The 13722-nt window shown below is 35.8% G+C and overlaps 1 protein-coding gene across 1 annotated transcript in view; it reads right to left on the bottom strand.

Moving 5' to 3' along the window:
• Positions 1–13722, bottom strand: part of STPG2 (sperm tail PG-rich repeat containing 2) — a 479723-nt gene that overhangs the window by 438880 nt on the left and 27121 nt on the right. The window contains exon 5 of the mRNA XM_067736917.1: positions 10868–10979. Within this exon, the coding sequence (XP_067593018.1) occupies positions 10868–10979 (112 nt within the window). The remainder of the gene's footprint in view (positions 1–10867; positions 10980–13722) is intronic.

Raw genomic sequence — 13722 nt, 5'->3', positions numbered from 1 at the left:
CCCTTTGTGGGTTATAACCCAATGACTAATTCCTAAATCTCCAGTCCAGATTTCTCTCAACTTTCTGACTACCTTCAAAACATTTCTACCTATATAACAAATAAATGTGTAACCTAATGTGATTCTCACACTCGTGCATACACGTGTGCACGCATGCACACATATACACACAGAGTGTGGTATGCTTTCTGTATTTTCTCTAACTCTCTACAACACCATTCACACAGTATTCTAAGTGAGAAATCTATAAGTCATCCTCAACTTCCTTGCCACTCATCCTCCCATATCAAATTAATCACTAGATAAAATCAATGCTAACATCCAGGTATATATTACCCCCTCATTTCACTATCTTAATACAGCCATTCACTATGTGAATCACTATGCATCACCTCATGACTTCTCCCTCCCTCCCCTTCCCCATATCCCATCCATTTGACTCACAGCTTACTGTCCTATTTTTCTGAAATTACAAAACTGTTCATGAATCATCTGTTTAAAATATTTACTAGCTCATCATCACCTATAGATAAAAATAAAAACTGCTTTTCTCAAAACTTCAAGGCTTTGCACATCCTCTTTGCCTGTAATTTCTACTCCATTTGACAAATACCTACTCATCCCTCAAAACACAACTCAAACATATTTTGGGATTCTTTTCTGACTTCTGTCATCCCTCAAGCAGAATCAATGGCTTTCTCTTCTGAAGTCTCACTGTACCTAATTTGGATATCACTGTATAATTCTTTATATATTTGTATCTTCCGTCAATGTATGAATTCCTTGATTCAGAAAAGTTTGTACTATTCCTCATCTTTCTATCCACAGCACGGAGTAGGTGTTCAATCAGTACTCATTAAATAAGTAATAGGGGACTTCCCTGGTGGCACAGTGGTTAAGAATCCACCTGCCAATGCAGGGGACACAGGTTCGATCCCTGGTCCAGGAAGATCCCACATGCCACGGAGCAGCTAAGCCTGTGTGCCACAACTACTAAAGCCTGCATGCCCTAGAGCCCGCACACCACAACTACAGAAGCCTGCACACTCTAGGGCCCACGTGCTGCAACTACTGAAGCCCGCGCACCTAGAGCCCATGCTCCACAACAAGAGAAGCCACAGCAAATGAGAAGCCCGTGCACTGCAACGAAGAGTAGCCCCTGCTCGCCACAACTAGAGAAAGCCCATGAATAGCAACGAAGACCCAACACAGCAAAAAAATAAAAATTAAAAAAAAGTAATAGTAATAACTATAACTTACTGAGTGTTAACAAATGTCAAACACTGTGTTAAGCAGTGTCTCTGTGTGTGTGTATAATCACATTTCATTGAATTCTCACAATGACATTTTTGTTATATTTTTATATATATTATTATTCATATTTTAGAGATTTAGAAGGAAAACTACATAGGCTTAGAATGGCAAAGTAACTTGCCTAAGGTCACACAACCAGTATGTAATGGAGCAAAAAAATTGCAGTGTGGTTCCAAAGCATGAACTCCTTACCACTAAACTACGAATAAATCTAAGAATGCTTTGTTTATTTTATAAAGTTCTTAAAATTTTACCATGAATGAGTGTGACTTCAATATATATAAAACTCACTAATAATAGTACAAACTATTATACAATTAGACTTGAAGATATCAGATGCTCTTCCAAAGGATACTGAATCACTGTTTAAGCATTAAATAAATGTTTCCAACTCCAACCTCACAGCTTTTTCACACAGTTTTGTCCATTTATATTTTAATGATTCAATCTTTTCCTCCAATCTTTCTTGACATCTATCTTTTTATTTTTGAAACCCATAATTTAAAAATTGGAAAAGTTGGGCTTCCCTGGTGGCACAGTGGATGAGAGTCTGCCTGCCGATGCAGGGGACACGGGTTCGTGCCCCGGTCCGGGAAGATCCCACATGCCGCAGAGCGGCTGGGCCCGTGAGCCATGGCCGCTGAGCCTGCGTGTCCGGAGCCTGTGCTCCACAACGGGAGAGGCCACAACAGTGAGAGGCCCACATACCGCAAAAAAAAAAAAAAAAAATTGGAAAAGGTGAAATTTTCGCATCAGAAATACTGGAACAATCCACCCATAAGAGAAAATCATTAATAATAACGTAATGGCAGGCTTCAAAAAAAAATCACGAAAGGCTATATATTATTTCTGCCTCTTATGTCCTTATTATTAATCTCTGTAGCACGTTTTTGAAACTACAACTTTCTACTAGAGATCTACTTAATGTCTACTTAAGAAGAGTACATTATTTTTTGGTATATTCTAATCTAGAGGAAAACCAAGTTTATATATTACAACTTTAAAATATAACTTCTGAAATTCTAACAATTTTCATAAATTTATATAGACAAATGAACAGAAACGACAGCTCTATAGCTTAGTTTGCAACCAGAATTTAAATAACATTTTGAAATTTATAGTTCCAAGTTATTTCAAGGTGGCAGACCTATCAAAGAACTAAAACTTCTAATTTAGGTTTGCTCAGGATAACTACAAGGCGAATTTTCATACCACATGATTTTTAACCATTTGTTTTAATGAATATGGGAAATGAATGAATAAAGATTTTCTGTCAATAAAGAAACAAAGTACTGGCGCCACCTACTGACATTTTACTCAGTTTTTCTGACTGATCAGAAGCTACTACAGCAACTTCCTAAGTTTTTTATTACCAAATCAAAGAACTTCAATAGAAATAAGTTAAATGTTTTTGTATATTAAAGACATCATTAATGTTAAGGAGGATACTAACAAGAATTTTCATTGCCAAAGGCAAGACATATTCCTGTAGAAAATATTCACTTTGAATAAAAGTTAATAGTTGTGTTTCTTAACATAAGTTATCAGTAGAGTAAAATGCCAAAATGCATTCAAAAGATATATTGAAACAATACTGTGTATAAAACAGAATTAAATAGATTTCAAGGATATGATAAGTAAAAAACACAATCATTCATATTATATTCATATTATTATATATATTTTGTTGTACCATCAGAAAATGCTTACATCCAAAGACATTAGATCACTTAGTTGCCTAATTATTTTATTACTTTAAAACTTATCCTTCGAAGGCACTATTATGAAAGGAAAAACCTAAGCATTCTCTAAATTAAAATTTTAAAATAAAATGGCTCATTTTTCAGATCTGTAATCATTCATTCAAAAAAGATTATTAAACATTATGTACCTCACTCTATTATCTATAGGAATACAAAAGAAAAAAATGTAGAATTAAAGATTCTTGTCCTCTAAGAATAATGGTTTAATTGGGAACATGAGATAAAAACATTATTTTATAAAAAAGATTCCATATACAAGAAATAATGTTATTCAGCCCTGAACCAAGATGGCAGAGTAGAAGGACATGCTCTCGCTCCCTCTTCAAGAACACTAGAATCACAACTAGCTGCTGGACAATCATCAATAGGAAGACACTGGAACTCACCAAAAAACACACCCCACATCCAAAGACAAAGGAGAAACCACAATGAGACGGTAGGAGGGGTGCAATCACAGTAAAATCAAATCCCATAAATGCTGGGTGGGTGACTCACAGACTGGAGAACACTTATACCACAGAAGTCCACCCACTGGAGTGAAGGTTCTGAGCCCCACATCAGGCCTCCCAACCTGGGGGTCTGGCAAGAGGAGGAGGAATTCCTAGAGAATCAGACTTTGAAGGCTAGTGGGATTTGACTGCAGGACTTCGACAGGACTGGGGGAAACAGAGACTCCACACTTGGAGGGCACACACAAAGCAGTGTACTCATCGGGACCCAGGGGAAAGAGCAGTGACCCCAGGGGGAGACTGAAACAGACCTACCTGCTAGTGTTGGAGGGTCTCTGGCAGAGGCAGAGGGGGTGGGAGGGCTGTGGCTCACCATAGGGACAAGGTCACTGGCAGCAGAAGTTCTGGGAAGTACTCCTTGGCGTGAGCCCTCCCAGAGTCTGCCATTAGCCTCACCAAAGAGCCCAGGTAGGCTCCAGTGTTGGGTTGCCTCAGGCCAAACAACCAACAGGGAGGGTACCCAGCCCCACCCATCAGTGGTCAAACGGATTAAAGTTTTACTGAGCTCTGCCCACCAGAAAAACAGTCAGCTCTACCCACCACCAGTCGCTCCCATCAGGAAGCTTGCACAAGCCTCTTAGATAGCCTCATCCACCAGAGGGCAGACAGCAGAAGCAAGAAGAACTACAATCCTGCAGCCTGTGGAACAAAAACCACAGTCACAGAAAGATAGACAGGATGAAAAGGCAGAGGGCTATGTACCAGATGAAGGAACAAGTTAAACCCAAGAAAAACAACTAAATGAAGTGGAGATATGCAACCTTCCAGAAAAAGAATTCAGAATAACGATAGTGAAGATGATCCAGGACCTCGGAAAAAGAATGGAGGCAAAGATCGAGAAGATGCAAGAAATGTTTAACAAAGACCTAGAAGAATTAAAGGACAAACAAACAGAGATGAACAATACAATAACTGAAATGAAAAATACACTAGAAGCAATCAATAGCAGAATAACTAAGGCAGAAGAACAGATAAGTGACCTGGAAGACAGAATGGTGAAATTCACTGCTGAGGAACAGAATAAAGAAAAAAGAATGAAAAGAAATGAAGACAGCCTAAGAGACCTCTGGGACAACATTAAACGCAGCAACGTTTGCATTATATGGGCCCCAGAAGGAGGAGAGAGAGAGAAAGGACCTAAGAAAATATTTGAAGAGATTATAGTCAAACAATTCCCTAACATGGGAAACGAAATAGCCACCCAAGTCCAGGAAGCGCAAAGAGTCCAATATAGGATATACCCAAGGAGAAACACGCTGACACACATAGTAATCAAACTGACAAAAATTAAAGACAAAGAAAAATTATCAAAAACAGCAAGGGAAAAATGAAAAATAACATACAAGGGAACTCCCATCAGGTTAACAGCTGATTTCTCAGCAGAAACTCTACAAGCCAGAAGACAGTGGCAGGACATATTTAAAGGGATGAAAGGGAAGAACCTACAACCAAGGTTACTCTAACCAGCAAGGATCTCATTCAGATTTGATGGAGAAATTAAAACCTTCACAGATAAGCAAAAGCTAAGAGAATTCAGCACCACCCAACCAGCTTTACAACAAATGCTAAAGGAACTTCTCTAGGCAGGAAACACAAGAAAAGGAAAAGACGTACAAAAACAAACCCAAAACAATTGAGAAAATGGTAATAGGAACATACCTATTGATAATTACCTTAAACGTGAATGGATTAAATGCTCCAACCAAAAGACACAGGCTTGCTGAATGGATACAAAAACAAGACCCATATATATACTGTCTACAAGAGACCCACTTCAGACCTAGGGACACATACAGACTGAAAGAGAGGGGATGGAAAAAGATATCTCATGCAAATGGAACTCAAAAGAAAGCTGGAGTACCAATACTCATATCAGCAAAAGAGACTTTAAAATAAAGAATGTTACAAGACACAAGGAACGACACTATATAACGATCATGAGATCAATCCAAGAAGAAGATATAACAATTAGAAATATATATGCAAACAACATATGAGCACCTCAGTACATAAGGCAACTGCTAACAGTTATAAAAGAGGAAATCGACAGTAACTCAATAATAGTGGGGGACGTTAAAACCTCACTTACAACAATGGACAGATCATCTGAACAGAAAATTAATAAGTAAACACATGCTTTAAATGAAACAATAGACTAGACAGATTTAATTGATATTTATAGAACATTCTATCCAAAACCAGCAAATTCCACTTTCTTCTCAAGTGTGCATGGAATATTTTCCAGGATAGATCACATCTTGGGTCACAAGTCAAGCCTCAGTAAATTTAAGAAAATTGTAATCATATCAAGTATCTTTTCTGACCACAACACTATGAGATTAGAAATTACAGGGAAAAAAACATAAAAAACACAAACACATGGAGGCTAAACAATACGTTACTAAATAACCAAGAGATCACTGAAGAAATCAAAGAGGAAATCAAAAAATACCTAGAGACAAATGACAATGAAAACATGACAATCTAAAACCTATGGGATACAGCAAAAGCAGTTCTAAGAGGGAAGCTTATAGCAATACAAGCGTACTTCAAGAAAGAAGAAAAATCTCAAATAAACAATCTAACCTTACACCTAAAGGAACTAGAGAACGAAGAACAAACAAAACCCAAAGTTAGCAGAAGGAAAGAAATCATAAAGATCAGAGCAGAAATAAATGAAATAGAAACAAAGAAAATAGCAAAGATCAATAAAACTAAAAGCTGGTTCTTTGAGAAGATAAACAAAATTGATAAACCATTAGCCAGACTCATCAAGAAAAAGAGGGAGAGGACTCAAATCAATAAAATTAGAATGAAAAAGGAGAAGTTACAACAGACACCGCAGAAATACAATGCATCCTAAGAGACTACTACAAGCAACTCTATGCCAATAAAATGGACAACCTGGAAGAAATGGACAAATTCTTATATAGGTATAACCTTCCAAGACTGAACTAGGAAGAAATAGAAAATATGAACAGACCAATCACAAGTAATGAAATTGAAACTGTGATTAAAAATCTTCCAACCAACAAAAGTCCAGGACCAGATGGCCTCACAGATGAATTCTATCAAACATTTAGAGAAGAGCTAACATCCTTCTCAAACTCTTCCAAAAATTGCAGAGGAAGGAACACTCCCAAACTCATTCTATGAGGCCACCATTACCCTTATACCAAAACCAGACAAAGATACTACAAAAAAAGAAAATTACAGACCAATATCACTGATGAATCTAGATGCAAAAATCCTCAACAAAATACTAGCAAACAGAGTCCAACAACACATTAAAAGGGTCATACACCATGATCAAGTGCAATTTATTCCAGGGATGCAAGGATTCTACAGTATACGCAAATCAATCAACGTGATACACCATATTAACAAACTGAAGAACAAAAACCATATGATCATCTCAATAGATGCAGAACAAGCTTTGGACAAAACTCAACACCCACTTATGATAAAAACTCTCCAGAAAGTATGCATAGAGGGAACCTACCTCAACATAATAAAGGCCATATATGACAAACCCACAGCAAACATCATTCAAAATGGTGAAAAACTGAAAGCATTTCCTCTAAGATCTGGAACAAGACAAGGATGTCCACTCTCATCACTATTATTCAACATAGTTTTGGAAGTCCTAGCCACAGCAATCAGAGAAGAAAAAGAAATTAAAGGAATACAAATTGGAAAAGGAGAAGTAAAACTGTCACTGTCTGCAGATGACATGATACCATACATAGAGAATCCTAAAGATGCCACCAGAAAACTAATAGAGCTAATCAATGAATTTGGTAAAGTTGCAGGATACCAAATTAATGCACAGAAATCTCTTGCATTCCTATACACTAATGATGAACAATCTGAAAAAGAAATTAAGGAAACACTCCCATTTGCCATTGCAAGAAAAAGAATAAAATACCTAGGAATAAACCTACCAAAGGAGACAAAAGACCTGTATGCAAAAAACTATAAGACACTGAAGAAAGAAATTAAAGATGATACCAACGGATGGAGAGATATACCATATTCTTGGATTGGAAGAATCAATATTGTGAAAATGACTATACTACCCAAAGCAATCTACAGATGCAATGCAATCCCTATCAAATTACCAATGGCATTTTTTACAGAACTAGAACAAAAAATCTTAAAATTTGTATGGAGACACAAAAGACCCCGAATAGCCAAAGCAGTCTTGAGGGGAAAAAACGGAGCTGGAGGAATCAAACTTCCTGACTTCAAACTATATTACAAAGCTACAGTAATCAAGACAATGTGGTACTGGCACAAAAAGAGAAATATAGATCAATGGAACAGGATAGAAAGCTCGGAGATAAACCCACGCACCTATGGTCAGCTAATCTATGACAAAGGAGGCAAGGATATACAATGGAGAAAAGACAGTCTCTTCAATAAGTGGTGCTGGGAAAACTGGACAGCTACATGTAAAAGAATGAAATTAGAACACTCCGTAACACCATAAACAAAAATAAACTCAAAATGGATTAGAGACCTAAATGTAAGACCAGACATTATAAAACTCTTAGAGGAAAACATAGGCAAAACACACTTTGACATAAATCACAGCAAGATCTTTTTTGATCCACCTCCTAGAGTAATGGAAATAAAAACAAAAAGAAACAAATGGGACCTAATGAAACTCAAAAGCATTTGCAAAGCAACAGAAACTACAAACAAGACGAAAAGACAACCCTTAGAATGGGAGAAAATATTTGCAAGCTAATCAATGGACAAAGGATTAATCTCCAAAATATATATGCAGCTCAATGTTAAAAAGAGAAACAACCCAGTCCAAAAATGGGCAGAAGACCTAAATACATATTTCTCCAAAGAAAACATACAGATGGCCAAGAAGCACATGAAAAGCTGCTCAACATCATTAATTATTATAGAAATGCAAATCAAAACTACAATGAGGTATAACCTCACACCACCTAAAATGGGCATCATCAGAAAGTCTACAAACAACAAGTGCTGGAGAAAGTGTGGAGAAAAGGTAACCCTCTTGCACTGTTGGTGGGAATGTAAATTGATACAGCCACTATGGAGAACAGTATGGAAGTTAGTTAAGAAACTAAAAATAGAATTACCATATGACCCAGCAATCCCACTACTGGGCATATACCCAGAGAAAACAGTAATTCAAAAAGACACATGCACCCCAATGTTCACTGCAGCACTATTTACAATAGTCAGATCATGGATGCAACCTAAATGCCCATCAACAGACGAATAGATAAAGAAGATGTGGCACCTATTTACAATGGAATATTACTCAGCCATAAAAAGGAGCAAAACTGGTTCATTTGTAGAGACGTGGGTGAATCTAGAGACTGTCATACAGAGTGAAGTAAGTCAGAAAGAGAAAAACAAATATTGTATATTAACGCATATATGTGGAAACTAGAAAAATGGTACAGATGAACTGGTTTGCAGGGCAGAAATTGAGACACAGATGTAGACAACAAACATATGGACACCAATGGGGGAAAGCGGCGGCAGGGGGTGGGTGATTAACTGGGAGATTGGGATTGACATGTATACACAAATTTGTGTAAAATGGATAACTAATAAGAACATGCTGTATAAAAAAATAAATAAAGTTCAAAAAAAATTTATAAACCTCTAGCCAGGCAAACTAAGAAAGAAGAGAGAGGATACAAATTACTGATATCAGAAATGAAGGAGCGGGGGCTTCCCTGGTGGTGCAGTGGTTGAGAGTCCGCCTGCAGGTGCAGGGGACACGGGTTCGTGCCCCGTTCTGGGAAGATTCCACATGCCGTGGAGCGGCTGGGCCCGTGAGCCATGGCCGCTGAGCCTGTGCGTCCGGAGCCTGTGCTCTGCAACAGGAGAGACCACAGCAGTCAGAGGCCTGCGTACCACAAAAAAAAAAAAAAAAAAGAAATGAAGGAGGGGACATCACTACAGTTCCCATATGCATTAAAAGAATAAAGGAATACTATGAACAATTCTATGCCCATAAATTTGATAACCTAGATGAAAAGGACCAATTCCTTAAAAGAATCAATCTCCCAAATTCTCATGAGAAGAAATAGATGATCTGAATAGGCCTATGCCTATTAAAGATATCAAGTCAATAATTCATAACCTTCCAAAACAAAAAGCACCAGACCCAGATGGATTCACTGGTGAATTCTACCACACATTTAAGGGAAAAAATTATACCAATCTCTACAATCTCTTTCAGAAGATATAAGCAGAGGGAATACTTCCTAACTCATTTTATGAGGCCAGCATTACCTTAATACTAAAACCAGAAAAACACATTACAAGAAAACCATAAACCAGTACCTCTCATGATTTAAATTAACACTTTTTATCTTGTTTGAGATTTATAATTGTTATTCTATGAAAACAATTGCATTATATTACTCTGTTATTGTATCTTTTTCTAATAGTTCTATAAGCAATATTTTTCCTTTCTGATTAACATTCAGGGGAAGACAGAGAAAATTCTTATTGAAATACTCACTGATTTCTCAACTGAGAGTCATTTATCCTTACTCTAAATGATCCATTTTGAAATGTTTATCCTATAATCTTCAAGTTTTTAAGTTTAAATATACTAGAGGAAAAAAAATCCCAGGTTTTTGTGCCTACAAGTTCCAAATAATTAAACTGAAACATAGCTACAAAAAATATTTAATGGCATTTAGATTTTTATATTAATAAATATACACTACCTAGAACAATGAAGATAAAAATATTACTATGTACTAACCAGACTTCACCAAGAATATTATTCTTAGTTCTCAAAATCATATTTTAAGGAGAGAAAGATTCAAAAACTAATGAAGATCCCTAGATAACGTCAAAGGAAAATAAGTTATCCTGAAACTAAATACTGAGAATAGTCAAAGATATTTAGAACATTTATCCTTACTAGAAAAGATTTAAAGGGAGATTTAAAAGAAGTCATAGGAAAAAGGAGAATAAATAGACAACAAGCAGCTAAAGTTAGGTCAGTTTAAGAAGGAAATTGTAAGAAACAGAGTAGTCCACTACTGAAACAAGAAACCGCAGGGGTATTGAGTTCTTTATCACAAGAGGTGTTCAAGCAGAGACAGCGATCAACTTGAAGGAAATTTTAAACACAGTTCCTCAGTTCCTTCCACAAAATTCAGAGTGACAACTACCTACGAGGAACAGTAGAAGAGTACTCTGTGTGATAATAAGATTCAATGACCTTAAAATCTAGGAAGTAGATGAAATAGTTACTTTTCAACTTACCTTTTTTTCCTCCTGCAATATTATTACTTCATAAAGTCGTGGGAGATTTGAGCAATGATTTTGCTGTTGATCTTTCTTGATGTTAATATTTTCATAATGTAGTGCCTTTTTCCTTTAGAAAATTCAGATAAAAATTATTCTCAATTTCAAATATATAAATGTCTATATAAGTTAAGAGAATATTTTTATACCATTTCCTGCTTAAAAAGTATTCAATAAGATATCTGGGTGTGTTAGGCCAATATATCCTAAACTCTGTCAGATCTATTCATTTATATTGGTTAGATCTGCATTTTCCAATTCAGAGCATTAAAATATACCTATTCTAATAATGATTCCAAAAAGAAAACAAAATGTGGGATTTATGTCATGAATTTAAATAAAAAGCTACCAAAAATAGTTTCCTGTGTAGCTTATTCACCATAAAAGGTCTTTAAAATTTCAAATCACTTGGTATTTCAACTATTAACTAAAATAAGGGGAAAACAGTCAATGCTATTTATATCATAAAACAATCAGGAAAAGGGCATAAAGAAAGATCTTTGAAAATGAAAGGGAAGCTTATTTTCATTGAAATTTACACAAGTAAGAATAATAAACCAAGTAAGCAGTGAATAACAGCCCAAGCTCTGGAGTCAGACAGCCTGATATGAATCCTAACATTGCTACCTACTAGCTATGTGACCTTACACAAATCACTCACCCTCTCTAAACTTCAGATTTGATTCTTCATCTGTGACTGGAAATAGTATTAACCAATTCTCAAGGTTGTAATGATTAAAGTGGATAATATATGTGAAGTATTTACTGCCATACAAAACCCATAGTAAGTATACAATAACTGTTAGCTATTATATTTAAATAGGTTACTTTTTTCTAATTCTTAAAAAGAATTTAAAAAAAAAAAGCCATATTAAACACTTCCAGTGAACTATACTGAACATAAGAAGTTTAAAAAAAAGTAATAGAAAAACATAAAAACAAATGTTTAAGTTACATAATTGCCATTTTTTTGTTTGTTTAGACATTACTATGATTTAAACATGCATATAACATCTCAGTTCACTGTCAAATGCTGACTTCATTGATTTTTTTGCACAAAATTCAACAAATGAACTTATTTTCAAAACCTCAAATAGTTTTATGGATAAAAAATTTATATTTGGGATATCAAAAGGGTCACATATCATTTAGGTCTGTGTTTTCCCCAAAAGAAACCTATGAGCTCATCTTTCCATTCGAAATACCCAAGTATTTCCATTTTTATACCATATCAAATCCACAATAATTATGACTCAATCAATAAACAAAAAGTAGAAAAAAAAAAAAGGTAGAAAATATCAACTACCAGAAGGAACCAAGACAAGTCCAAATAAAAGATAGTGAAGGCACCAAAAACAAAGAGCAAATTACGGAAATGATGAAATATCTGATGCAGTTAGGAATGCAATCTATATGCATACATTCCTACTAGCAAAAGTGAAAATACAAACAGAAGGAAAGAAGAAACAATGGAAATAACAACGATCAAAGAGAAAGAAACATTTAAAAAAAAGAAGAGGGAATTCCCTGGTGGGTCCAGTGGTTAGGACTCCATGCTTTCACTGGTGTGGGTCTGGGTTCAATCCCTCGTGGAGGAACTAAGATCCCACAAGCCGTGCGGTGTGACCAAAAAAATAAAAAATAAAGTCAGACAGACACTTATTTAAAAAAAAAAAATAGGAGGAGAATGGGAGTGGGACAGGGCTGGAGAAGTAAAAAGGACTGTCAGGAAAAAACTATCAAGCAAAATCAGAGCAATAGAATTAGACAGAGTGCTGGTCATGCCTGAGGTACTCAGTTAGACGTGTAGTGGAATGGATGGAAAACAATCATCATAGAACCACATACCCTAAAAGGGTTAATTTTGCTTAATGTTAATTAAACCTCAATAAAACTGACAGGCAAGCAGGCAGACAGATAGGAAAGCAAACCAGGCAAACTGGAAGAAAAAGATAACAGTAAAATACTGACAAAAGCATTATGTCAAGGGGATGAGTAGAGTTAGAGCATTTGACAGACTTTATTTGGAATGACAAAGATTAAATTTAGATCCCATTAAGCTGTATATACATGTTAAACTTCTAGTGTAACTACTAAAAAAATTAAAATACATGGCATATCACCCAAATTAGGAGAGTGAAAAAATGAAAAGGACAATAGAATAGGGTATAAATTCCCAAAAACAAGGGTCATGTTTTATTCTTTTTATTCTTAGTTACTAAGTTTAGTACTAAGACATAGCAAGAATTCAAACAATGTTTGTTCAATGAATAGTAGTAGGGGAGTTTAAGTAAGAGTCTAAGCCACGTCCACTGCTGGTATACAGATGTGTCTGAATCTGTCCAGCAAATTAATTGGATAGGTAATCACTATGGAACTTCCTGCTAGAAAACTCATCCTAGAAGAGAGAAAGGATCAGGCAGATAAACTGGAACCTGTTAAAAATTAAATCATGAAAAGCAGCAATAGATTCTGAGAACAACATGATATCTGTCACTCAGTTTTGCTTTCCATGGACTCATGTCTAAGACCTTACTGTAAGAGTAGGAGAAAATAAAGACAGAAAGAATTATTTTACAAGAAACGTATTTCCTAGTTAGACTTCATAAATATTACCTTCAACCTAATGTTATGGCTCTGACTTATACTGAGAATGCCTTCTAAATCCAGCATGTAGTCAAAAGAATGGACACCAGAGCCAGGAACAAGATGCAGAGTCCTGGGTCACCTTCTTTTATATTTTCTCTGATCTCTTCTCTATCTTGTAATTAAAGACAGTATATTTTAGTACTTAGATACATGGGCTGTAGAAC

The sequence above is a fragment of the Pseudorca crassidens genome, chromosome 4, assembly GCF_039906515.1.
Source record: "Pseudorca crassidens isolate mPseCra1 chromosome 4, mPseCra1.hap1, whole genome shotgun sequence".
NCBI lineage: Eukaryota > Metazoa > Chordata > Mammalia > Artiodactyla > Delphinidae > Pseudorca > Pseudorca crassidens.
The sequence above is the reverse complement of the archived record's forward strand: the minus strand, read 5'-3'. Positions and strand labels throughout refer to the sequence as shown.